Below are 25,317 nucleotides of genomic sequence, written 5' to 3'. Positions count from 1 at the left end.
TCTCCCGTGGTTCCTGGCATCCCATTGGCTGTTCCCGGACCCCTGAGGAGTGTCTCTAGCTGTTACTCAAGGAAAACACAGCAGGGACCTGGATTATTCATAGGTGCCTAGATTCAGAAGCAGACCTTTATACATATCTAATTATTTATATTTAGTTAGTTAGTTAGTTTGTTTTGTTTTTAGTCCGAGTTTCAAGTTGTCCAGGTTGGCTTCAAAACCACTTCGTAGTTAGGGATGACCTTGAATTCTTGATCCCCTACTTCTACCTCCCAAGGTGAGGGGAGGGGACAGGCATGCATCGTTATGAACAGCTAGTTACTTATTTCAAACATAGGGCAAGTTCCTTGTCACTGGGGATATCTATTATTTTCTTTTGGGCTGGTGAGTGGCTCAATGGATAAAAGCCTTCACCAAGGAGCCAAACAACCTGAGCTCAGTCCTCAGGATCCACTCGGGGGACGGAGAGAACTGTGTCCCCAGAACCGTCCTCTGACTTTCACGTACAATGTGCTGACTAGTTTTTGCTATTTATTTATCTTTATTTTACATCCCAACCAGTTTCACCTCCCTGTTCTCCTCTCATCCCTGCCCGCTGCTCCCCACTGCCTAGTTTTTAACGTCACCTATGCACCCTAGGGCCTTGTGGGAAGAACAATTATTTTTTTCCAGACAGGGTTTCTCTGTGTAAGCCTGGATGTCCTAGAACTCGCTCTGTAGACCAGGCTGGCCTTGAACTCAGAGATCCACCTGCCTCTGCCTCCCGAGTGCTGGGATTAAGTATGTTTGCCTCCACCCGGCTTGCTTCTTGAATTTCTTCCTTCAGTGATGGAAATAGAAGGGATGTGGAAGTAGAAGATGAAATAAACCCTTTCTTCAAGCTACGTCTGGTCATGGTGTTCATCACAGCAATAGAAACCCTAACTAAGCCAGGTATGGTGGTATGCGCCTTTAATACCAACACTCAAGAGGCAGAGGCAGGCAGGTCTCTGTGAGTTAGAGGCCAGCCTGGTCCAGGACAGCCAGATCTACATAGTGAGACCCTGTCTCAAGAACAAACAAACAAAACAAAGCAGGGGGTGGGGGTGGGGGTGGGGGAGCCCTAACCAAGTGTCTTAGTCAGGGTTTCTATTGCTGCGATGAAACACCATGACCAAAGCAACTTGGGGAGGAAAAGGTTTATTTGGCTTACACTTCCATATTACAGTTCATCATCAAAGGAAGTCAGGACAGGAACCCAAGCAGGGCAGGAACCTGGAGGCAGGAGCTGATGCAGAGGCCAAGGAGGAGTGCTGCTTACTGGCTTGCTCTTTTTCATTATACATCTGCACAAGAGTGACCACTAACAACCACATGACAAAGTTAATACCAGGCGGTCTTGAAATCTCCTTTGCCAATGCCATTAATCTAAAACTCTAGGACATGCAGACTGTGTGCACATGTGGACACACACACACACACACACACACAAAAAAAAAAATTTTTTTTTCCTAGACAGGGTTTCTTTGTGTAGCTTTGCGCCTTTCCTGGATCTTGCTCTGTAGCCCAGGCTGGCCTCGAACTCACAAAGATCTGCCTCTGCCTCCCAAGTGCTGGGATTAAAGGCGTGCGCCATCATCGCCCCGGCAATCTTTTTTTTTTTTTAATTTGAAAAATAGCTAGTGTGGTAATGAAACACACATTCAATCCTAGCACTTTGAGACAGGGTCTCTCTGTGTACCCTGAGTGGCCTGGAACTCACTATGTAGACCAGGGTGGCCTGGAACTCACAGAGATCCATCTGTCTCTGCCTCTCGAGTGCCAGGATAAAAAAAGTGTGCCATTACACCTGGTGGATTACCTCTTTCAATAACCTTTTAAATTATTATAAATTCTTCATAATAATCCTGGTATTTCTTCTAACAGCTACATCCCCATGTCTTGCTCTCTGTGTCTTTGTGTCTCTCTTTTGTGTGTGTCTGCGTGTGTGTGTGTGTGTGTGTGTCTGTCTGTCTCTCTCTCTCTCTATGTCTGTGTGTGTGTGTGTCTCTCTCTCTCTGTCTGTGTGTGTGTGTCTCTCTCTCTATGTCTCTGTGTGTGTCTCTTTCTCTGTGTGTGTATGCATGTGTGTGTGTGTCTGTCTGTCTGTCTCTGTGTGTGTGTGTGTGTGTATGTCTTTATGTGTGTGCATGTCTGTGTGTGTGTGTAACCCCAGGGCTTTCAGCATGGTAAGCAAGTACTCTACCACTGAGCTACATCTCCAGTCGCTAGACTCTAGAGCATGCTGGCATTAAGAGTTAGGTGGTGGTGGGGGGAGAGATTTAATCACGCCGGGACGTTTTTAACTCTCGACGTTCAGAATGCCTCTGGCTAACCCTTGCACGTCCCAGCACCTTGGGTCCAACTGCGCGGAACCCTCCTCTCGCGGCGCGAACGTCCGGCCGGACCAGGCCACGGGGAAGAGCCGGTACGCGCTGACGTCACGCACGCAGCGCCTCGGAGGCCGAGGGCGGGGCCGGCGGGGACCTGAGGCCGAGGAGCAGCGGCCCGAGCCCGGGCCATGGCGAAGCTGCTGAGCTGCGTCCTCGGCCCCCGGCTCTACAAGATCTACAGGGAGAGGGAGACGGATCGGGCCGCGTCCAGCGTTTCGGAGCCTCCCACTGCCGTCCCCGCCCCCTCCTCCAGCTCCTGGGTGAGTCGAGCCCCCCCCCGGCTGAGAACATGGTGCGGTCCAAACCGCGCGGGTCCCCCGCGGCCCGGACGCGTCCACTGTCGGAGCGGGGGAGGCCGCCTGTCAAGCGGTGTCCGCGCAGTCCGCCCGTGGGCGCTTCCCCGCTCCGGGTCACGCTGGGCCGGCCGTCGCCCCTCTGCACGGCTTTGGAGCAACGCTTGCTCACCCTCACCGCTAGTGCTTGCTGTCCCCCTCCGCGTCCTCCGACCCTGCCCGGCAGGGTTCATGGCTGGTCCCAGTTGAGTCTGGAGTCGCCTGCGCGCGCTGACGGCTTTTGCCCCTGTACTCCCAATTTCTTCCTCCCCTAGGCTCTGTTGACTTTCTCTTTAACCTGACTTTTCATTTTCAAAATGACTTCTACATGTCGTATATCCACTTGGGCAACTCGAACCCACAGACCTAGCCTGAAGACAGGGTCGTGCGTTCACCACAGCTGCTGGTGGTGGTGGTCCGCCCTCCAAACATTCTCTTTCCTTTTTATTGGTTGCAAATTATGTTTAGGAGCCTTTCCAAAGTGCCCACACCTCGCCACATTCTTCCCGAATCAACTTATGTCAAATGCTGTTCCTTCCCTCTTAGAATTGTCAGGGAGTCTTTCATTTCCACTCTTACCCTCTCCCCATGTACACACACAATCATATTTATATCGGGGTTTTGGAAAAATGAGTCGGTCTCCCAAATGCTGCTTTCACTTTTGCTTCCAAGTCCAGCGCCCTGTGATTGTTTTTCAGGGTCAGAGTTGAGAAGTCAGGCTCAGTGTCAGTAGAGGCCAGGAGTAGCCCAAGAGAAATTGGCCAGGGAGGCCAGAACAAGGTGGCACACGTTAGGGCTTCTGGAAGGAAGGGAGGGCCCGTCGGCTGGCAGGGTCCTTAACAGGCCATCTGTTTTGGCAGGATACATATTATCAGCCCTATGCCCTGGAGAAGCATGCTGACAGGATCCTGGCACTGGTAAGTCCGCCCTGCATCTGCGATTCAGTGATTCTTGTCAGACCCAGCTGCTCTCGGGTTGCTACTCCTCTGCAGCCTGGGGGAAGGCAGCACCCCAGGAGGTGGGGGGGGTGCTCTGAGCTCTGTGCAGAAGAACTTGCTAACACATACACACCAGCATACAGTTGGTGTTTACCCTTGGGATCATCTGCAGGTCTCTGAGCTTGCAGCCCCTGGTGACCTGTCCTCCCTGGCAACTAACCCCTCTGGCTGCAGAGGCAGCTGTTCTCCCTGGCACAGTTCCTATGGTGACGTTTTTGCATCTCTCGGGGACAAAGTCTAGGACTCTCTCGAGTGGGGCCAACTATGAAGGCTTGATTAACTCAAGTAGACAGAGAGGCTGGTGTTTTCAGAGTGACGAAATTATGTCAGCCTCCACTGTGCTCTGACACACTACCTGCACCAGACGTTTGCATCCCCGCTGTGTGCATGATGCCATGAACAGAGCAGTTGCTTAGCGTGTGGACTGCGGGTCCCCCGCTCTCCGAGCCTGGACAGGCAGGACAGTGTACGCACAGGCGTGTTGACTGCCTGTCTCCGTCTCTGCTGCAGGCCTCAGTCTTCTGGTCCATCTCTTACTACTCCTCTCCCTTCGCCTTCCTCTACTTGTACAGGAAAGGTCAGTGTGCTCTCAGAAGTGGTGGGGGGACATGGCAGCTCACCGGCAGCTGGATCAACTCCCCAAAGAGGAAGGGGTCCTGTGAGGATGGCTCAACCTCCCTCTTAAACCTGGAGTCTTCCCCCCAAGACAGTGGTTCTCAACCTCCCTAGTGCTGAGACCCTTGAACACAGTTCCTCATGTTGTGGTGACCCACAACCAGAAAATTATTCTTGTTGCTACTTCGTAACTAATTTTGCTACTGTTACGAATCGTGATGTAAATATTTTTGGAGACAGAGGTTTGCCAAAGGGTTCACAACCCGTAGGTTGAGAACCACTGCTCTAAGAAAATGGCTAACCCAAAGAGAGGATCTGGGCGAGAGGTTGTGGGCAAACTGGGAAGAATAGCTGAGTGGCCCTGTGAGAGCTTCTCATATTGTCTCTCTTCCTCCCAGGTTACTTGAGTTTGTCCAAAGTGGTGCCGTTTTCTCACTATGCCGGGACATTGCTGCTGCTGCTGGCGGGTGTGGCTTGCCTGCGAGGTAGGTGGGGGGAGCCTGCTTTGGATCTATGACTAGATAAACACTTTTTGCAAACATAGGCTGGAGCTGGGCCCTGCGGGGAATAACTGAGAATGATCTAAGGGTTCGAGCTTTTCTTCAGGTGGCTTATATCATACATCCCACATGTGCATAAGCAATGTATGTGAACAAGAATACAGCATACGCCAGTTAAATAATCCTTAGCTGGAGACAGCACCAGGGCCACATGAAGTTATCCTGTGGTGTAGCCACACATACAGACACGTGCAGGTCACAGATACATTGTTAGGTGGATGGTACTAAGTTTTCACTTATAAAAGGTTCAGAAGAAGCATGAGCATGTGTCCTCTAGTCCCGGTGCTTGGGTAAGAGTGAGGCAGGAAGCTGATGAGTTCCAGGCCAGCCTGGGCCACATGGTGAGACTCTACCAGAATAAGTGAATAAGTGTGTAAGCATATGTATTGATGAGACCCAAAAGACATAAGGGTGTGGTTCTTTCAAAAGTCTGCTGGGGGCATTACAGGCTGGGGAGACCCCTGGTGGGAGATGGCTCCATTTTGATTTTTTACCCATTTTTAAAATTTTGTCTGTGTGGGGGGGGAGTGGGTGGGGAGGGTTGGGGGTTAAGCATGTGTGTGTGGGTGCCGGTGAATGCCAGATGAGGTTGCTAGATCCCTGGAGCTAGAATCCCAGTTGGGATGTGGGTGCTGGGAACTGAACTCCGGGCTTTTGTGAGGGAAGCAAGTGTCTTTAACCACTGAGCTGTCTCATGAGCCCAGTGTTCTCTTTCTTGACCTGGGTGATAGCTACGTGCTTACTTTGCACTAAAAAATATCACTGACGTATGTGGTGTCTTTATGTAGGTCTGTGTGCATGAGTGTAGGTGCCGGAAGGGGCCGGAGGAGTCAGGGGACCCTGGAGCTGGAGTCACAGGCAGTTGGTTGTAAGCCACCTGATGTGGGTGCTGGGAGCCAAACTTGGGTCCTCAGGGAGAGCAGTATGTGCTCTTTTTTTTTCCCTCCCTTCCTTCCTTCCTTCCTTCCTTCCTTCCTTCCTTCCTTCCTTCCTTTCTTCCTTCCTTACTCTTCCTTCTTTCCTTCCTTCCTTCCTTCCTTCTTTCTTTTCTTTTTTTTTTTCCCTTTGGTTTTTCAAGACAGAGTTTTTCTGTGTAACAGCGCTAGCTGTCTTGGAACTCACTTTGTAGACCAGGCTGGCCTCGAACTCACAGAGATCCTTCTGGCTCTGTCTCCCGAGTGCTGGGATCAAAGGTGCCCAGAGCAATATGTGCTTTTAATCACTGAGCCATCTTTCTAGCTCAATACTTTGCATTTTTTAAAAAAAGATTGTTTATTCACTTTTTATTAATGTGGGCCTGTGTGCCTGAATTTGCCTTCGAGTATCACGGGTGTAGATTCTCTTGGAGGCCAGCAGACATCAGATAGCCTGGAACTGGAGTTCTGGCATCTGTGAGCCACCTGATGTGAGTGCTGGGAACTGAACCTGTGTCCTGTGGAAGGGCAACAAGTGCTTTTAACCACCAAGCCGTCTCTGTGGCCTCTTATGTGTGTTTTCAACTGTGTTTTTCCAGGCGGTGGTGGTGTATGCTTTAATCCCAGTACTTAGAAAGCAGAGGCAGGCGGATCTCTTGAGTTGAGGCCAGCCTGGTCTACAGAGTGAGTTCTAGGACAGCCAGGGCTACTCAGAAAACCCTGTCTCAAAAAACAAACAACAACAATAGGAACACAGGACTGTGTGCTGCCCCAGGCTAGCCCAGGACTGCAAATGGACCCCAAAAAACAAACAACAATAGGAACACAGGACTGTGTGCTGCCCGAGGCTAGCCCAGGACTGCAGATGGACCCAAAAAAACAAACAACAACAATAGGAACACAGGACTGTGTGCTGCCCGAGGCTAGCCCAGGACTGCAGATGGACCCCAAAAAACAAACAACAATAGGAACACAGGACTGTGTGCTGCCCGAGGCTAGCCCAGGACTGCAGATGGACCCGCTCCGCCCTGCTGCGTTTACCGTGGGGCACTTGCCCTCTGACATCTCCTGTTGGCTGGCTGTTGTCTTTTCCCAGTCCACCACCCCGGCACAGTGCCAGCATTTGGGGCCAGGAGCTCTGCCTGCCTGCCTGCCCATCTCTGTAGACAGGATGTCCCTGGCACACAGCACCTGCTGAGGGGAGTAAGGAGAGAGAGGCATCACCAGCTGCCTTTGGAGAGAAGAAGGCAGCTAGCAGCAGCTCCAGGAAGTGGAGTGGACAGGATGGGCCAGGGGGCAGCGAGAGTCTGTGGGGCAGATGCAGGGAGTGAAGTTGGGGAAGTGGCGGGGGGGGGGGGGCAAGGCCTTGGCACCAGGGCAGGGTTAGGAGCATGCAGAGGGCAAGCTTGGGAGACACTTGGGAGGACGGGAGGGAAGCCGCTGTTAGCAGGGGACTCCTGATATCAGTAAGGTTAGCGTTCTGCAAGGCAGAGAAAGAAACTGCCAGGCCCCCAGCACCTGGGAGGCTGAAGCAGGAGAATTGCTGAGAGCTCTCGGCCATCCTAGCCTGTATAATGAATTGCAGGCCAGCCTGGGGCACAGGGCACAACCCTGTTTCAAAAACAAAACAAAAGAAATAAACCAAAGGGTCCGGTGTGACGTGTGATGCGAGCCTGGGATCTCAGGGCCCGGGAGACTGAGAGCAGGTGGGTCTCTCAGGCCAGCCTCTATGACACACAGGACAGCCACATGGTGAGATCACGCCCCAGAACAAGAAAACCCCAGACAAACAAAGAGTCAAGGGGCGGTGGAATGACTTAGCCAGTAAAAGCACTGCACGAACCTGGTGACTGGAGTTCAATCTCCAGATCCCACGGTGGAAATGGAGAGCTGACTCCTGAAGTTGTCCTGGGCCTTCCATATTCCTGCTGTGGCACTTGTACGCCCACACTCAAACACACATACACACAATATAAGATAATAATAATAATAATAGTGCTAATTAAAACAATAAAACCTACAGACTCGCAGGAGAAGGATCCTGCAGCCAGTGGCTGTGTGGGGGAAGTTCTGTTTCCCCATGTGAGAAGCCCTGGATTTCTTCTCCTTCCTTCTTCAGGGCCTCCTTGTCCATTTCCAGTTGTTCTCTTAATTCCTTGGTATCTGGCTTCCCAGTTTACCTATAATTTTCTATCCTCTCTCTCCAGGCATCGGCCGCTGGACCAACCCCCAGTACCGACAGTTCATCACTATCTTGGAAGCCACACATCGGAACCAGTCTGCAGAAAACAAGGTGAGGGGTCCTCCGAGGGTGACAGTGTCTGCAGAAAACAAGGTGAGGGGTCCTCCGAGGGTGAGAGTGTGTCGTGTGTCCTGCTCCCTGCAGCCCAGCTCGAGGCACCGGCTTCTGCTGGGTCTCTACTGCACACTGCCATACGCTTTCTAAGTGTCTAATGGCTGTTCTGCTAGAACATTCCACTCCTCCACGTCCACGCTCAAGAGTTGTCTAAACATAGAAGCATCCGCAGTGTCTCGATGAGAACCCTCTGTCTCAGAGGCTCAGTTCCGTGTTTACTTTGTTGTGTGCCTTGAACACCACACTGGCGTGGTTTGGGGAGAGAACGAAATGGGCAGGTGCATCTACTCCCGTGCCCAGCAGCAGAGTGTTGCCAGCAGGGCACCGTGTGCCAGGCCTGCTCTTACCGGAGTGTGGTGATCTTTGAGGTGGGGCTGTAGGGCCTCATAAAGCCCCTTCCTAGGATGAAGGGATCAAACAGCCGTGACCGCCATCGCTGCGCTGATGGTCAAGTCACCCCACCGTTTATGGGCTGTGTCATCACGCTCTACAGGGCGTGCGGGCGTGCTGAGAACACCCTTCCAGCTGTCTCGCTGCCACAGGAGGGGAAGTAATGACCCTCAATTTCACATCTGAGGAAGGAGAGGCAAAAGAGGCTAAGTGCCCTGTGTGGGAGCGCGGAAGTGGCTGAGTCCAGACTGGGTCTGAGCCAAGCCCGCTGGGATGTGCTCTGCTCCTCTTATTTTGTTTTGTCATTTACATTTTTGTACATTTTTTTCCTGTTGCTCTTTCTTAGTTAAGTTATTTTTGAAAATGTCAAAAAGCATTTCTGTAGCAAAATATAAAAAATAATCCTCAAAATAGAGACCTTGGAGCTCTGGGTGTGGGGGAGGACGGTGGATTACGAAGATGCAGCCCCACCGCCCACAGCATGTGGCCCAGTGCAGCCGGAAGAAGACGTAGGCACAGATGTTACAGGGTAGCACTGGCCGCTGGAAAAGAGCCTGGCGCACAGAGCTCACTGTGGCTGTCCTCTCGGTCACGGGGCCGTCAGGTCAGCGGCCAGCAGCCCCCACCCCATCTTTGCACAGGAGCACCCGTGGGTGGATCAGCCTTAGATATTTCTGTGTTTCTGTTTTTGTTCTTTAAGACAGGGTCATGCTATGTAGCCCAGGCTGACCTGGTGTTTCCGGTGATCCTCTTGCCTTCTGGTCACATATGAGGTCACAGCGTATGCTACCATGACCCGTCCTTGAAATAGGATCTCACTCCACATCCCAGCCTAACTCTGAACTCACTTTGTATCCCAGGCTGCCACCAGCTTGCCCTCCTTCCTCTGTTCTGAACGCTGGCCGTGGGCACACGCCACCATTCCTGGCGTTTTAACAGGCTTTTTGGTAGCATTGGGAATTGAACCCAGAGCATCCTGTGTGCTAAGCAAGCACCCTACCCCAGCTTTAGATTTTCAGGAAGGCAGAGTGAAGAGTTGTAGAGATGGACAGATGAGCTGGTCAGGGAGGCAGCTGCCTTGTCCCGATATTGTGGTCATGGTAGATCTTTCCATCTAGAAGAGAGAGCACAGACCTCCTCTTGGTCTCCCTGGATATGGGGGCATCCCTGCCCGATGGCAGTGTTGAGGGCAGCGAGCTGGGCCTCCCTCAGTCCTCAGTTCTCTGTTCCGTCCTTTCTGTACCCACCACAGAGGCAGCTGGCCAACTACAACTTTGACTTCAGGAGCTGGCCAGTCGACTTCCACTGGGAGGAACCCAGCAGCCGGTGAGGCGCCAGTCACCTGGCTTTCTCCCTTCGTTGGCGGCACTGCCTCTCATCCCCCTGATCTTCGGTCTAGCCTGCTGCTCCTCACCCTGTTCCCTTTCCTTTCTTCTCTTCCTCAGGAAGGGGTCCCGAGGAGGCCCTTCCCGCAGGGGTGTGGCCCTGCTCCGCCCAGAGCCTCTGCACCGGGGAACGGCAGACACATTCCTCAACAGGGTCAAGAAGCTGCCTTGTCAGATCACCAGGTCGGAAACGGGGGAGGCCTGCTGGGGGAGGGGTACAGGCCAAGGCCCAAGGGCCGGCCGTGAACTTGGTCGTAGAGTAGCTGCCATCTGTAGGGTCCAGTGCTGTATGCGCTGTCTCGTGGGGAAAGGCTCTGCGAGGTTCAGGCTTCAGGGGAGCACGTGGAGAGCCAGAGGGCGAGTGCGTCTGCGGATGCCGAGCTCCCGGCAGCTGGAGGGGCAGCAGGCGTTGCAGTGAAGGGAAGAGGAGACCCCTGCTCTCACTGGCACAGGTTCCGGTGTGACGCTGTGCAGTCGTCCTGGCCCATCTGCTCCTTCATTCCCCACCTTGGCCCCCACTGTGCCTCAGTTTCTCCATCTGAATAGCCTGCCTCACTGGAACTGTTGAGGTGATGGAAACGCTGGGGATGGTAGCCACCTTCCCGCCTACCCGAGGGTAGAGGAAAGCCGGAGGTCTCAGTCCCGGACACTGGGGGTTTGCGACCGGCCTCAGACTCAGAGAGGCCCACCCGCCTGCCCGCCCGCCGGCCCTGCAGGTGCTCAGTCATTGCAGCAGGGGGCGGGAGTGAGCACCAGGCTCTAGACACCAATGAAGGGGTGGACTTGGCTTTGGCTGTCGGCTCGGGACGCATCCTATGTGAGGCGTGGCTGTAAGTGGCTGTGTGGTTGTTCTGCCAGTCCCGCCACGTCTTACCTGTCCGTCTATCCGTAGGAGGCCACACTCTCAGTAAATACTCGTGGCACTCCGGTGTGGTGGGTATTGTCACTGGGAACAAAACAGCCAGGTCTTTGCCCTGACAGGAATGTGATCCAGTTTGCTGTCTTTCAGGATACAGATCTTGACCTGTTGATGAGTCTTGTTTTTATTTTTTGAGATACAGCCTCATGCAGCCCAGGCTGGTCTCAAATTGGTGGTGTAGCTGAGGCTGGCCCTTGAGTTCCTGATCTCCCAAGTGCTGGGAGTACAGGTGTGTGTCGCCATACCTGGCTGTATCAGTCGGTCTGGAGACCGATGTGTGAATTACAAACCATCATCTTTTGTTGTTTTTGAACGGTGCTGAGGGTGGAACCCAGGGTCGGGCCATACTCGTCAAATGCTCCACCACTGACCAGTAATCACCTGGTCCTATCGAAGACTTAAACTCTTAAATACATTTACTTATGTACATATGTGTGGCCTCCTGCCTTGGCATGCCTGGTGGGGCCTCCTACCATGTGGGACCCAGGGTTGAATGGACTCAGGTTGTCAGGCCTGGAAGCAAATCCCTTTTCCAAGTGAGCCATCTTGCTGGCCCTTGAGAACTTTTAATAAATGTGTTTTTTGTGTATTAACAGAATAATATTTACTAACTGCATTTATTTATTGTACCTAGAAATTATCTTGTAAAACTCTCAGAATTATATCCAAGGAGTCCCTAATTTGCTGTAGTTTAACTTTTGAGTTTTGGATTCTTTTTCTTTTTCTTTCTTTCTTTCTTTCTTTCTTTCTTTCTTTCTTTTTTTGGTTTTTCGAGACAGGGTTTCTCTGTGAAACAGTCCTGGCTGTCCTGGAACTCACTCTGTAGCCCAGGCTGGCCTTGAACTTACAGAGATCCACCTGCCTCTGCCTCCTGAGTGCTGGGATTAAAGGCGTGTGCCACCACGCCGGCTGAGTTTTGGATTCTTTCTCTGGCCTAGCGATAGGCAGTATGTTCTGTGGGACCAGGGAGGGGCTATGAGCCACAGCCCTCATGAGCCAGGAGTGCTCTTCAATGTGGTGGGCATCTCCGCTGTCGTGTTCAGTGGGCTATGGGGTCAAGTGCTTTTGCAGCCTCTGTTATTTTCAACTTGTGATGGCTTTTTCAGGACCTAACCCTTTATGAGTCTAGAGGGATCTATGTATCTGTATTGTCCTGGGACATGACAGAAATATTTTTGGGTTGTTTTCATAGTGCTGGGGCTCAAACCCAGGGGCTCACATGTGCTAGGCAAGCACTCTGCCACTGAGCTATGGTCCCCGTTCCTAAAACCCTAAAGTGGACATCTATAGAAAAGGTTGGAGACAGCAGGCTCACATGGTCTCACCAAGGGTTGACAGAGGAGAGGGTTAGCATGCCCTGGAGTCGGACCGCAAGCGCTGAGATCAGTCCCTGGGCCTGCGGGGGAGGGGGTTCACTAACCTCACTAACCATGTCCCCACAGTTACCTGGTGGCGCACACCCTGGGACGCCGGATGCTGTACCCAGGCTCTGTGTACCTGCTCCAGAAGGCCCTCATGCCCGTGCTGCTGCAGGGCCAGGCCCGGCTGGTGGAAGAGGTGAGGCTCCCCCCTGCTGCTTGCCCCGTCCTCCTAGGGGTGTGGCCTCCTGCCCCTCGTGACCTGTCTCTGCATCTCCCTCACTCAGTGTAATGGGCGCCGGGCAAAACTACTGGCCTGTGATGGTAACGAGATTGACACCATGTTTGTGGACCGGCGGGGGACGGCTGAGCCCCAGGGGCAGAAGCTGGTGAGAAGGGGCAGGGAGCCAGAGCGGGTGGGGGGGGGGCAGTAGAGACGCCTTTGCTGTGGGACCATGATTAAGAATAATGCCATCCGGGGCTGGAGAGATGCCTCAGTGCTTAAGAGTACTGACTGCTCTTCCAAAGGACCTGGGTTCAATTCCCAGCACCCACATAGCAGCTCACAACTGTTTATAATTCCAGTTCCAGGTGACCCGATATCCTCACACAGGCATCCACGTAGGTAAAACACCAATGCACATAAACAAAACAAAACAAACCAGCTGGATGGTGGTGTTGTATGCCTTTAATCCCAGCACTTGGGGGCAGAGGCAGGCAGATCTCTGTGAGTTCAAGGCCAGCCTGGTCTACAGAGTGAGCTCTAGGATAGCTGAGGCTGTTACACAGAGAAACCCTGTCTCGAAAGAAAAAAAAAAAAGCAAGAATAAAATAATGCCGTCTTCCAGCTCCACCCGAGGACCTCTTCATAGGAAAGCTGTGAGAGGGAAGCATGTGGAGTATGCAGTGACGGGGATGTCTCTCAGGTGCTAGAGCGCTTGCTTAGCATACGTGAAATCCTAGGTTTCATCCCCAGCCCCACATACACTGAGAATCGGGGTGCGTGTCTGTAAGAGTGGAGTCAGGAATTCAAGGCCAGGGCTGGGTTGATGGTTCAGTGGGTGAAGTTTTGCCATATAAGCGTAAGGACGTGAGTTCTGGCTTCCATAACGTGTGTAAGCCTGGCGTGTTAGATGCTGTAATCCCAGCGTTCCTGTGGGAGGGAAGATGGAGAATCTTTGGAAGTTGTCTGCCAGCCTGGCGTGTGCAGTACAGCAGCGGGCTGGGGACGAGCGCTGCACACACGCACACACACACACACACACACACACACACACACACACACACGCATGCACGCACGCGCACACACACCTGAGTTCAGTCACCAGCACCAGAAAGGGAAGGGAGAAGGACTGGTTATGTGAGCTCGAGGTGCAGAGAGCCGGCCTAGTGTGCAGGAAGCACACATGCCGCCTGGCTTGGCGACACTGTCGTCCCGCACTGAGGAGGCGAAGGTCTGGAGTTCAAGGATGCACAGGACCCTGCTCCCAACAACAAACAGCAGGTGGGTGGTGGTGCAGGCCTGGGGCTCAGGAGGTCGAGGCAGGATTCTGAGTTCCAGCCAGCCTGAGTTACCTCCCTAGACCTTGTCCCAAGAAAGCAAAGATAACATTTGCCACGTGCAAGACACATTTGGTCCTTACCGTCTGTGAGTCCTTCCCATCCGTGAGTCCTTACTGTCTGTCTGTGAGTCCTTACCGTCTGTGAGTCCTTCCCGTCCATCTGTGAGTCCTTACTGTCTGCCTGAGTCCTTCCCGTCCGTCTGTGAGTCCTTCCCGTCTGTCTGTGAGTCCTTACCGTCTGTGAGTCCTTACCGTCTGTGAGTCCTTACCGTCTGTGAGTCCTTACCGTCTGTGAGTCCTTACCGTCCGTCTGTGAGTCCTTACCGTCCGTCTGTGAGTCCTTACCGTCCGTCTGTGAGTCCTTACCGTCCGTCTGTGAGTCCTTACCGTCCGTCTGTGAGTCCTTACCGTCCGTCTGTGAGTCCTTACCGTCCGTCCGTGAGTCCGCTCTGTGGTGATGAGCTGTCTGTGGAGCAGCTGCCCGCACTCTCACAGCTGGTGAGCAGCTGTGCCGGGACCTGAACCGGGTAGCCAGGCCCCAGTAGCCTGTCCTTAGGGTGGCCCGGGAAAGTGCTGTGCGCGTGCGCACTTGTGAGTCAGGGGGTTGGTTTCTAGTGCTGCCTCTGCCACCTGTCACCGTCTCCCAGCTTCAGCTTGGGCGCCGTGGAGTGCAGTGAGAAGACAAGCTGTCTGTGCACCCAGGAGAGTGGCAGGCCCAGGGGCATGGGTTCCACCCCGCTGTCTCCAGCCCCCCCCCCATCCTGTTAGAGGTCTCCCTGGCGGGTCCCAGGGGACGTGGTCCTGAGGGGCGGTCACAGCACCTGCAGTCCCTTGGCCTTGTGCAGACTGCTGTCCCCAACACCCTCCCAGCTCTCCTGTCTCCTCTCCAGGTGATCTGCTGTGAGGGAAATGCGGGATTCTATGAGGTGGGCTGTGTCTCCACCCCCCTGGAAGGTAGGCCCATGACTCACCTCTTGTCTCTACCCTTTGAACCTGGCTATGTCCACCCCACCCCCACCCCGACACTGCTGTGGACCCCCCACACACACACACACGCCTGACCCCCAGTTCATCAGGGTGAGGCCTGAGTCTCACTTCTGAGGGAAAGTCCCCTCCCCTGGACCACCTGTGGCTTTATCCTACTTGCCCTCCTGTCCCACTCCCCACCCCACCCCCGCAGTCACACAGCTCTCCACCCTCCCTGTGTTACAGCTGGCTACTCCGTCCTGGGCTGGAATCATCCAGGCTTTGCTGGAAGCACGGTGAGACCTCTGGAGACCCGTCCTTTTCCAGAATCGTGTGTGTCTTCCTCTGGTCAGTCATGGGAAGAAGGAAGCTGGTGCCCGTGTGCAGGCCTGCCTTCCACATGGCCGTGACCTGGGTTCCGGGAAGCCCTGGGGGCTGCAGCCCCTCCTCCCATGACAGGCAGAGGGACACAGTGGGTCACGAATCTCTGTGTTACAGGGTGGCTGCCCTCTGGCTGACCCGTCCCGCATCTGCCCGTCTTCCTGCAGGGGGTACCGTTCCCACAAAATGAGGCCAACGCCATGGATGTGGTAGTTCAGTTCGCCATCCACCGCCTGGGCTTCCAGCCCCAGGACATTGTCATCTACGCCTGGTCCATCGGAGGTTTCACCGGTACCTGCCGCCACCCCTGCTAGTCCCCTTACGGAGTCCTGTCCCTGCCTAGGAGATGTGGGCACAGGCGGTGGGGGTGGAGGCTTCCGGAGAAAGGCTAAGTGGGTAAGAGGGACCCAAGTGAGAGGCGCCTATCTGCACCTCTGAGCGTCCCTCGTCCCCTCCTGTTCTCCCAGCCACGTGGGCAGCCATGTCCTACCCAGACATCAGTGCTGTCATCCTGGACGCCTCCTTCGATGACCTGGTGCCCTTGGCCTTGAAGGTCATGCCGGACAGCTGGAGTGAGTGCAGCGCCCATGTCTGTCCTTCCAGGGGAGGAGGGTGGCCAGCCCAGGGGCTCTTCTGACGAGGTCCGGCCCAGTGGACGGGCCAGCCTTTCGTTAGGCGGGGTCGTCACCTCTGCCGCCCTCACTTGTCCCACTCCAGGAGTCCTGGTGACCAGGACGGTGAGACAGCATCTCAACCTCAACAACTCGGAGCAGCTGTGCAGGTGAGGGCGGGCCGCGGGCGCCACCACCTTCGCTGGTCCAACCCTTCCCAGGTCCTGTGAGACCCCGGGTCTCCTCACTCGTGATCTGGCAATGAGGGTTAAGCCTGGCTCCGCAGGGGCCTTCCCCAGGGCCAGTCTGGGCCTGCACCCTTCTTCAATCTGTCGCTCTGCTCAGTGGTGGCCTGGCTGCCTCTGAGCTCTCCTCTCCTGCTGCTCTGTTCTGAAGGTTCCAGGGCCCTGTGCTGCTGATCCGGAGAACCAAGGATGAGATAATCACCACCACGTGAGTGCCTGGGCTCCTTCCCCTCCACCTGTGCCCACCGTGTCCCTAGGTCCCCAGAGTCTTGTTCCCCAGCTCCCCTAAGCAGGTAATGCTTGTTGCCCCCAGGGTTCCTGAGGACATCATGTCCAACAGAGGCAATGACCTCCTGCTGAAGCTCCTGCAGTTCCGGTGAGAGCTGGGGGTGGACACACCTCGGTGCTGAGACGGCATGGGGCGGGGGGGGGGGGGGGAGTGAGGTGAGAGCTGGGGGTGGACACACCTCGGTGCTGAGACGGCACGGGGGTGGGGGGGGTGAGGCGAGGGCTGAGGGTGAAGTGGTCCTCTGTCGTCCCCATGCTGCCCCCAAGGTACCCTCGCGTGATGGTGGAGGAGGGGCTCAGGGCTGTGAGGCAGTGGCTGGAGGCCTCCTCCCAGCTGGAGGAAGGTGAGGCATCCGAGGCCGGAGGGGGGCGGTGGGGGGGTGGTGGTAAGGAGGGCTGTGGCCCACACTCCTGTTTCTCCCTGACCAGCTTCAGTTTACAGCCGGTGGGAGGTGGAGGAGGACTGGTGTCTGTCCGTGCTTCACTCCTACCAGGCAGAGCATGGGCCGGACTTCCCCTGGAGTGTGGGTAAGGAGGGCAGCATGGCGGGGTGGAGAGGGGGAGGGCGGACCCGATGGTGGACTTGAGGCCTTTTCTCCTCCGCAGGGGAGGACATGAGTACGGATGGACGGAGGCAGCTGGCGCTGTTCCTGGTGAGCGCAGGAGTGGGGTGAAGGAGGGGCCTGAATGGAGGGACCATGCAGGCCTCAGGCGCGGGGTCCTACAGTGGCGGGGGGTTCCGAGGGGGGTGCCCCGCACCCACGCTCTGCCTTTCCTCCTCAGGCCCGGAAGCACCTACACAACTTTGAAGCCACACACTGCACCCCGCTCCCGGCCCAGCACTTCCAGATGCCCTGGCACCTCTAGGGACCCTGTTTAGACTCTGCTGGAAGGACTAGATGGGAGGAGACGTGAGGGGGCACTTCGTGATTCTCTCTGTTCGTGTTTGCTGTCTATGGTCTGGGCAGTGGGGGTGTCCCCTCCGACCACTGTCCTGCACGTTTCCCTTTGTCCACGTGGAAACGCTTAGCTCACCCCGACACACACCCTGCATTAAATGAATGATTTATTCCTAATAATTAATAAAAAAGGTATTTTTTCTACTCTCTGGCTGATTGTGAGATTTTCCAGATGCCCAGGCATCTAGTGGCTGGGTAGGGAACAGAGGCCCCAGAGGGTGAGGCTTGGGGCCCCCCTCAGGCCTACCTAGCTCTTCTCTCTGTGCCTCAGCCAGCATGACCTGGGGTTCCCATCCGATGCAGCCCCTTCCTTCCGTGCTGTGCCCATGCACACAGAGCGCCCTGGCTCTCCCGGCTTCCCCAGGCCTTGCCACTGCCTGGGAGGTGGGTGGGGTGCCCTGGTTTACAGCTGCACTCCAGTGTACAGTTTTCCTCCTCAGCTTCTCTCCCGAAGGTACCTGCCCCCCCCCCACAAGGAACAGAGAGTGTCTCCTGCAGCAAACCAAACCCTGTGTCTGTCCCCAGCTTGTCCCCAAGTCTGTCTGCACACCCTGTTTACAATTCAGCAAACTGGGCCAGTGAGGAGTGAGGGCCACTGCCAAGCACTCCCGTCGTCCCCAGCTGAGGAAACTGGATCCTCACAACTTGTACTCTGGTCTTTGGACCTATGGGATGGAATGATGCCCTGGCCTCCTTCCCTTGGAAACTTCTCTTCAGGTGAAGTAACCCTAGCTCCACCCTTGGGGCCCACTGTTTTGAACAAGGCGCTCAACACAGACATTGGCATTTTGTGCTGGTTACAGGCTGATTGCGTGTGGCCTCGGATCCCAGTGCACCACCCTCTGAACATGGGGCAGAGGCCGCCAGCTCAGCAGCTCAGTGACAGTTGACAGTGTGCTGATTCTTAGCACAGGGGAGGGCTGAGATGGACAGGTGCCCTGACTGAGTCCTAGCCTCGGAATGCTCCGCCTTCCGCAAACAGCAGGTGGAGGGCTGGTATGATGCCCTCTCTGCCCCAGCCTAGGAAGCAGACAGGATGGGAAGTGGGTAGCTCCTCCAGGCAGGGCATGGTGGCGCACCCTTAGTCCCCACACTCGGGAGACAGAGGCATGCAGACCTCTGTGAATTCAAGGCCAGCCTGATCTACATAGCAAGTTCTAGGTCAGCCAGGGCTACATAGTCTTAAAAAAAAAAAAAAAGCCAAAGCCAATTTGCTCTTGAACCTTACCCTGCCGTTCCTGAACTAAATCTGTGCAGCTGAGGGACCCTCTAGTCCTGTCTCCCCCACCTTGGGACACAAGAGCTCCCTCTTCCTAGTCAGCCATCGGGGACTGCCACCCCACTACCTTCCAGAACTTACACTACGGATCAGGAGGAACCCTGAGATATCTGAAGAGGAAGGGGAGCAGGGTGCACACCCCGTGAGTCACACAGGGGCTGTAGTGTGGGTCTGTGCACCACATCACTCTCCACATCCCATCATCTCAGGGCGGGACTGGCTCACTGTCCACCTCTCACCCATACACCCAGGCTCCAGCAAGCGTAGGCAAAGTCAGCTGAGATGCCACACCCCACAGCTTTTGGGGTTCTGGGCTCTGCTGTTCTGGGTGTCAGGTGAGGCCACCTGGGGAGCCAGGCCAGTAGAGAGACAGTTTCTAGAAGGATACTTGGAAAGAAATCCTGAGCAAAGTGGATGGGTCCCTGGACCCTGGACAAGACCACATCTTACCTTATTCTCATTGACCAGGGCTAGGCCTGCACTGTTCCCAGGGTGGGTTGAAGATTTGCTCCAAGCCCCAGGAAGGGGCTTATGTTTCCTCCAAAGCTGTCAAAAATAAGCAAGGTCCTGGAGTGAAGGGCCCTTGAGGGTGGAGGCCCAGCCACTGCGAAAAGCTGGGTCTCCATTTGTCCATCCATCCATCCATCCATCCATCCCTACCTCCTTATGAACCTGGTCGTTCATTAACATTCAGCTCAAGGGTCAGTTTCTCTGAGTGACTTCCCCGACAGAAACTGCCGATCAAGTCCATCGTTATCGACTGCTCCCGTGGCCCTCCCTGTCCGTCACAGCGTGCGTTCCGTCCTCAGACCCTGCCTATTTCCTCAGTTGGCTGCTTACCTTCTGGCATTCCTTGTCACAAGGGAGGGCACTCAGCATGGATGCCGTCACCTGCTGCGGTCACCGTGATGACTATCGACTATCGCAGTCCCCTTTACCTCAGGAAAACCTGCAGGGAAACTGTTGTCATAGAAACCAGCTGTCCAGGCCCTGGATCGGGCGGGGTAGCTGGAGAGGTGGCTCAGTGCTTCCGGGCCCCCCGCAGCTGGACGCCTGGCACCCACATGGTGGCGCACATCTGTCTATAACTCCATGTCCTCTTCTCTCACGGCCGTGGCTCAGATGGTGCACAGACATGCTTGCAAGGAAAACATCCACACACATAAACTTTTTTTTAATTACTAAGAAGAAGCAAGGGTTCTAGACCGCACTTCATAGAAAGGCTCGCTGTGCCCTGGAGTCTTCGCAGAGCTTCACCCACCCCGGCTCGTCTCCAAGCCCTGACCTCCAGTGTCTCCTTCCTCCCTTCGCGGCAGGACTCAGCCTTTGCAGCGAGCGCTCCTCGGCAGCTTCGTCCTAGAGGAGGGATGGCAGGCTTGGCCGGGGCAGAGCATGCCCTGTGCGTTCTTCAAGGACTCCTCTGGGCTGGAGCAATGGCTCAGCGGCTAAGAGGTCCGGAGGTCTGGAGTTCAATTCCCAGCAACCACTTGGTAGCTCAAAACCATCTAGAGTGGGATCTGATGCCCTCTTCTGGCATAAGTTGATAGAGCACACATATACATTAAATAAATAAATCTTAAAAAAAAAAAAAAAAAAAAGACTTCTCTGACTTCTGTCACTGTGTGCTCATTCGTTCAACAGACATTTGTATCTTGCGTCGGTGGGTGCCAGGACCCATTGCCCCAACAACATTAGCTTCTTTTGGACCTGAAGCGTATTTCTTCCTCTCCCGTCCATCTCTCCTTTGGTTTCTTCCTCAGTCCTGAGATGTGATGATCTTTGGAAAGTTCTGACAGCAGGTGGGGCCTGGACTGTGGCGTCCAGGCTTGAACTTCCAGACAGACAGTACACTAAAGCCAGTTGTGTCTCCCACAGCACAGTGTGGCTTAAAGGGGGGGGGGTCCCAAGCCTGCAACCTGCCTGGGGAGAAGGGAAGAAGTGGTCCAGTCTGGGTTCCGGGGCCTGGGAGGAGGCTCATTTACAGACCGCCACCTTCTGAGGACGCGGGTCAAGCGCTGAGCCTGGCTCCAAACCCCTATAGGTCACCCCTTGGCCGGGCCAACCATGCGCCCTCCCTGGAGTCAGTGCGCTGCCAGCCGTGGGGCGCGACCCGGAGCGCTGAGTCTGTGGACGACCCGGAGGAGGACTGAGTCTGTGGGCGACCCGGAGCGCTGAGTCTGTGGACGACCCGGAGGAGGACTGAGTCTGTGGGCGACCCGGAGGAGCACTGAGTCTGTGGAGCGCTGAGTCTGTGGAGCACTGAGTCTGTGGGCGACCGGAGCGCTGAGTCTGTCGGCGCGGACCAGACGCACTGACCCTTAGCCGAACTCGGCGGGCAGAGGAAGGTGGTGTGGACCCTGGTCACTTTGCGCAAGCCTGCCCTGCTTTTTTGACCCGGTGTTCTGTCTGGCACAAAAGCCGTCCATCTGTTTTCCCTCTGAACCCACGGTAAAGCTCGGTGTGGAAACTGGGGCAGGAGGACCAATTCCAGGGCAGCCTGGTCTACTCGGGCCAGGTAGAGCTACAGAGAATTGTCTGAAATTTTTTACTAAACATAGTGTTTAACTCCCTTCATTCATAAACGTCTGCGTCCTCGCCTCTCTCTGCGTCCTCGCCTCTTTTCCAAAAACCTATGTCGCCATCTTTTGACTGAAGTGAAGAACTGCGCTCTGTCCCGGCTTTGACACTGCTGGGGTCTGAATGTAGGTCCTTGAGGCCAGCCTCACCCCCCAGCATTCTTCCCTCCCTGTTCTTTCATCTCTATGTCTGTCTGTCTGTCATCTATCAATCAATCGATCTATCTACAGGGTCTCACTATGTAGTCCTGGCTAGCCTGGAACTCGCTATGCAGACCAGGCTGGCCTCAGATTCACAGTGATGTCAGCACTGAAGCTGTGCCCCACACCAGCTTGTTTGACTTTTTTTTGTTTTGTTTTTTGTTTTTGTTTTTTTGAGACAGGGTTTCTCTGTGCAGTCCTGGCTGTTCTGGATCTTGCTCTGTAGACCAGGCTGGCCTCGAACTCACAGAGATCTGCCTGCCCCTGCCTCCCAAGTGCTAGGATTAAAGGCGTGCGCCACTGCTGTGTAGCTAGAGTTTTTCTGCCTTGCCCACAGTCAGGACAAATCTCTGTCACCTGCCAGTCCCACAGCCGCTCAGACCCAAACAAGTAAACGCAGAGACTTATTTTGCTTACAAACTGTATGGCCGTGGCAGGCTACTTGCTAACTGTTTTTATAGCTTAAATTAATCCATTTCCATAAATCTATACCTTGCCACGTGGCTGGTGGCTTACCAGCGTCTTCACATGCTGCTGGTCATGGCGGCGGCTGGCGGTGTCTCTCTGCTCCAGCCTTCTGCTTTCCTGTTCTTTTATTTCTCCTCTCTGTTAGTCCCGCCTATCCTTCCTGCCTAGCCACGGCCGATCAGGTTTTATTTATTGACCAATCAGAACAACTTGACATACAGACCATCCCCCAGCACAGCCAAGTGCAGACCATCTCAGACACCTGCACTCAGGCCCATGGTCCTAATCATCCTCTATGTGGACCTGCTGGGTAACGCCACAAGGAACCCAAGAAGGGCTCCCACAGGACATACAGAACATCCCACAGCACTGCTGCCCGGTTTTTTACTTTTTTTTTTTTTTTTTTTTGGTTTTTTACTTTTTATTCTGAGGGTTCACACTAAGTCATCCAGGCTCACTTTGAACTCACTTTAGTTCAGTCAAGTCTTGAATTTGCCATCCTCCTGAGTGTCTGAGGAGCTAGGATGACAGGCCTATGCCACCAGGCTCACACTAGCTTCCACTCTTTTTTAATTAATTAATTAATTAATTATTATGTATACAGCATGTACTCCTGCAGGCCAGGAGATGGCACCAGATCTCATTATAGACGGTTGTGAGCCACCATGTGGGTGCTGGGAATTGAACTCAGGACCTCTGGAAGAGCAGTAGGTGCTCTTAACCACTGAGCCATCTCTCCAGCCCTAGCTTCCACTCTTAACCCTTTATTCTCCACTGTGCAACAAAAGCAGCACTTTACAAAACATCTGGCCACACTGCCCCCTGCTGAAATCCCTCTGGCCATTGGCTTCAGCCGCCCTGGTGCCCCTGCCCCCTCCGCCCTCCCCACCGGGTGCCCCTGCCCCCTCCGCCCTCCCCACCGGGTGCCCCTGCCCCCCTCCGCCCTCCACCAGGGAGAGCGGGGACTCTCCGAGGTTGTATCTCCAGCACCCAAAGCAATGACCCAAAGAGTCGGCAGGCTGGTTTGTCACCTGACACAATCCAGAGTCACAGGGACAGTCTCGGTGGGGATTATCTGGATTATAGTAATTGACGTAGATCAATCTACCACTTAGGCTGTTCATGTCCCCAGGAAGGGGATTCTGAACTGTAGAGAATGGAAAGAGCCAGGCTGGAGAGGCATCAGAGGTTAAGAAGGCTTACTGCTCAGTCATGAGGGTGGGAACAAACTCCAGCTCCAACAAGTGTGATGCCCTCTCTGGTCCTCTTGGCCACCCACAGACACGTGTGTGTGCATGCGTACAGACAGACGGACACACAAATCTTGGGCGGGGGTGAAGGAAGTGCTCATCAGTGTTCTCTGCTCGTGACCGAGGTTGAAATATGGCCAGGTCTCTAAACTTCTTGTCCCTGTGACTTCCCTGTGGTGATGGACTGTGACCTGGGATAATGAGCTAAAATAAACCCTTTTCCCAGGCATGGGACGCCTTTAATCCCAGCGTTTGGGAGGCAGGGGCAAGCAGAGCTCTCTGAGTGTGAGGCCAGCCTGGTCTACAGTGAGTCCCAGGACAGCCAGGGTTACATAGAGCCTGTCTTAAAAAATAAAAACAGCCGGGCAGTGGTGGCGCACGCCTTTAATCCCAGCATTCTTGGGAGGCAGAGTCAGGTGGATCTCTGTGAGTTCCAGGCCAGCCTGGGCTACCAAGTGAGTTCCAGGAAAGGCGCAAAGCTACACAGAGAAACCCTGTCTCAAAAAACCAAAAAAAAAAAAATAAAAAATAAAATAAAATAAATAAAAACAAAACAAATAAAATAAATGCTTCTTCCCTGAGTTGCTTTGGTCAGGGTGTTTTATCAGAGCATCAGAAAAGGAAACGAACAGGACAGGCCCTTCTGGGTTCCTTCCCCAAGCCAGGATCTTAGGGGCCAGAGTGGCTGTGGGTTGAGGACATTCTGAACTGGCTCTTCTGGTGCCGTTTCCCACCTCACAGCGTTGCCCATCCCCCGCCAATGTAGGCCCAGTCTGGAAGAAAGCCACGCTGCTTTTCATGCAGGCTCTGCAGCCAGCTGGTCTCCAAGGCCCTGGGACTCCACGGTGCCACCCCAGCCCTGCAGCTGGTCTCCAAGGCCCTGGGACTCCACAGTGCCACCCCAGCCCTGCAGCTGGTCTCCCTCTCTCGTTTTGTTTGTTTGTTTGTTTGTTTGAGACAGGGTTTCTCTGTCTATCCCTGGCTGTCCTGGAACTCAATCTGTAGACTAGGCTGGCCTAGAACTCACAGAGATCCGCCTGCCTCTGCCTCCCGAGTGTTGGGATCAAAGGTGTGCGCCACCACCGTCCAGCTGTATGCTGTTCTCTTATTAGTGCTGGTCCTGATGAACTTGGTTCTTGGTAATTGGCTCCAACGCAGTGGTTCTCAACCTTCCTAATGCTGTACAAGATGATTTTCGTTGCTACTTCATAACTGTAATTTTGATACTGTTATTAATCATAAGGTAAATATCTGGTCACATATCAGATATCCTGCATACCAGAGGGGTGGTGGCAATGACTTTAATTCCAGCACTTGGATGGGGTGAGACACTGAATAAGTCCTAGAGGAAAGACTGTTCTAACAGAGCTGGGATGGGCAGCCTCGCTGCTTACGGAATGCTGGGTACACGTTAGCCCTTTAAATATATGCTAAATGGATGCATTTCCTTGGGGTATAACATAGAAAGGAGGTCTGGGGTTTTGTTGTTGTTTTGCTAACGTTTTTTGAGACTGGATCTCACTGTGTAGCCCTGGCTGTGGCCTGCTATTATGTAGACCAGGCTGGTCTCAAACTCAGAGATCTTCGGCCTCTGCCCCTGAGTACAGAATCAAAGGAGAGTACCACCCATCGGGCGAGAGTGAAGACTTTTAATGAGGCTTGTTAAAGCATATGGCTTCCCAGAACCAGAGGTCTTAGGGTTACAGGAGCAGGCACGGTGGGGCTGACACAGGATGGAGGCAGGTGGGACTCCGCATCACAGCACGTCGTCTCTGTGTTCTAGGTAACACCATTCTTGCTGAGGGTGCCTCTCTCGGCCACCTCCATTAACCCGGTACCTGCACTGCTACCACACACTGGAGAGCAGAGTTGGGGGTCTTCTAGGGCTGGCTCTCCACCTGGCACCTCTGGGCAGCTGTCACCCTGCATGTAAAGAACAGTGAGCGGACACCTCCTCCCACCACAGGCCAGCTCCCCACCATGGACACCCTCCTCCCTCCCACCCAGGGCTTCTCCCCCACCATGGGCTCCTCCCCCCACCATGGGCCCCTCCCCCACCATGGCCCCTCCCCCCACCATGGCCCCTCCCCACCATGGCCCCTCCCCCACCATGGCCCCTCCCCCCACCATGGCCCCTCCCCCACCGTGGGCCCCTCCCCCACCATGGGCCCCTCCCCCCACCATGGCCTCCCCCACCGTGGGTCCCTCCCCCCCACCATGGGCCCGCTCCCACAGGCCTTTTCCCAGGCTCCTACGCTGCACACTGTGTCTTGTTCCCACAGTCCTAAGACATTCC

The 25,317-nt window shown here is 54.6% G+C and overlaps 1 protein-coding gene across 2 annotated transcripts; it reads left to right on the top strand.

The window, feature by feature from the left end:
• The first annotated feature begins 2,459 nt into the window (after positions 1 to 2,459).
• On the top strand, positions 2,460 to 17,391 carry Abhd16a (abhydrolase domain containing 16A, phospholipase). 2 transcript variants are annotated; one of them, XM_037199511.1, is made up of 21 exons: positions 2,460 to 2,668; positions 3,601 to 3,657; positions 4,249 to 4,315; positions 4,752 to 4,838; positions 8,035 to 8,120; positions 9,826 to 9,899; positions 10,019 to 10,141; positions 12,320 to 12,434; positions 12,523 to 12,624; positions 12,821 to 12,856; positions 14,688 to 14,751; positions 15,010 to 15,059; positions 15,312 to 15,435; positions 15,612 to 15,716; positions 15,862 to 15,925; positions 16,152 to 16,208; positions 16,314 to 16,376; positions 16,556 to 16,632; positions 16,718 to 16,816; positions 16,895 to 16,941; positions 17,072 to 17,391. In XM_037199511.1, exons 1-21 carry the CDS (start codon positions 2,537 to 2,539, stop codon positions 17,153 to 17,155), a joined length of 1,713 nt encoding a protein of 570 aa, XP_037055406.1. In that variant the 5' UTR covers positions 2,460 to 2,536; the 3' UTR covers positions 17,156 to 17,391. The 2 variants fall into 2 exon arrangements, with proteins under 2 accessions (XP_037055406.1, XP_028743855.1); XM_028888022.2 differs by lacking the exon at positions 12,821 to 12,856 and having other exon boundaries at positions 2,461 to 2,668.
• The last annotated feature ends 7,926 nt before the right edge of the window (positions 17,392 to 25,317 follow it).

Source organism: Peromyscus leucopus, chromosome 16_21, assembly GCF_004664715.2.
Source record: "Peromyscus leucopus breed LL Stock chromosome 16_21, UCI_PerLeu_2.1, whole genome shotgun sequence".
NCBI classification, from domain to species: domain Eukaryota; kingdom Metazoa; phylum Chordata; class Mammalia; order Rodentia; family Cricetidae; genus Peromyscus; species Peromyscus leucopus.
This window is presented reverse-complemented; position numbering and strand designations above follow the sequence as displayed.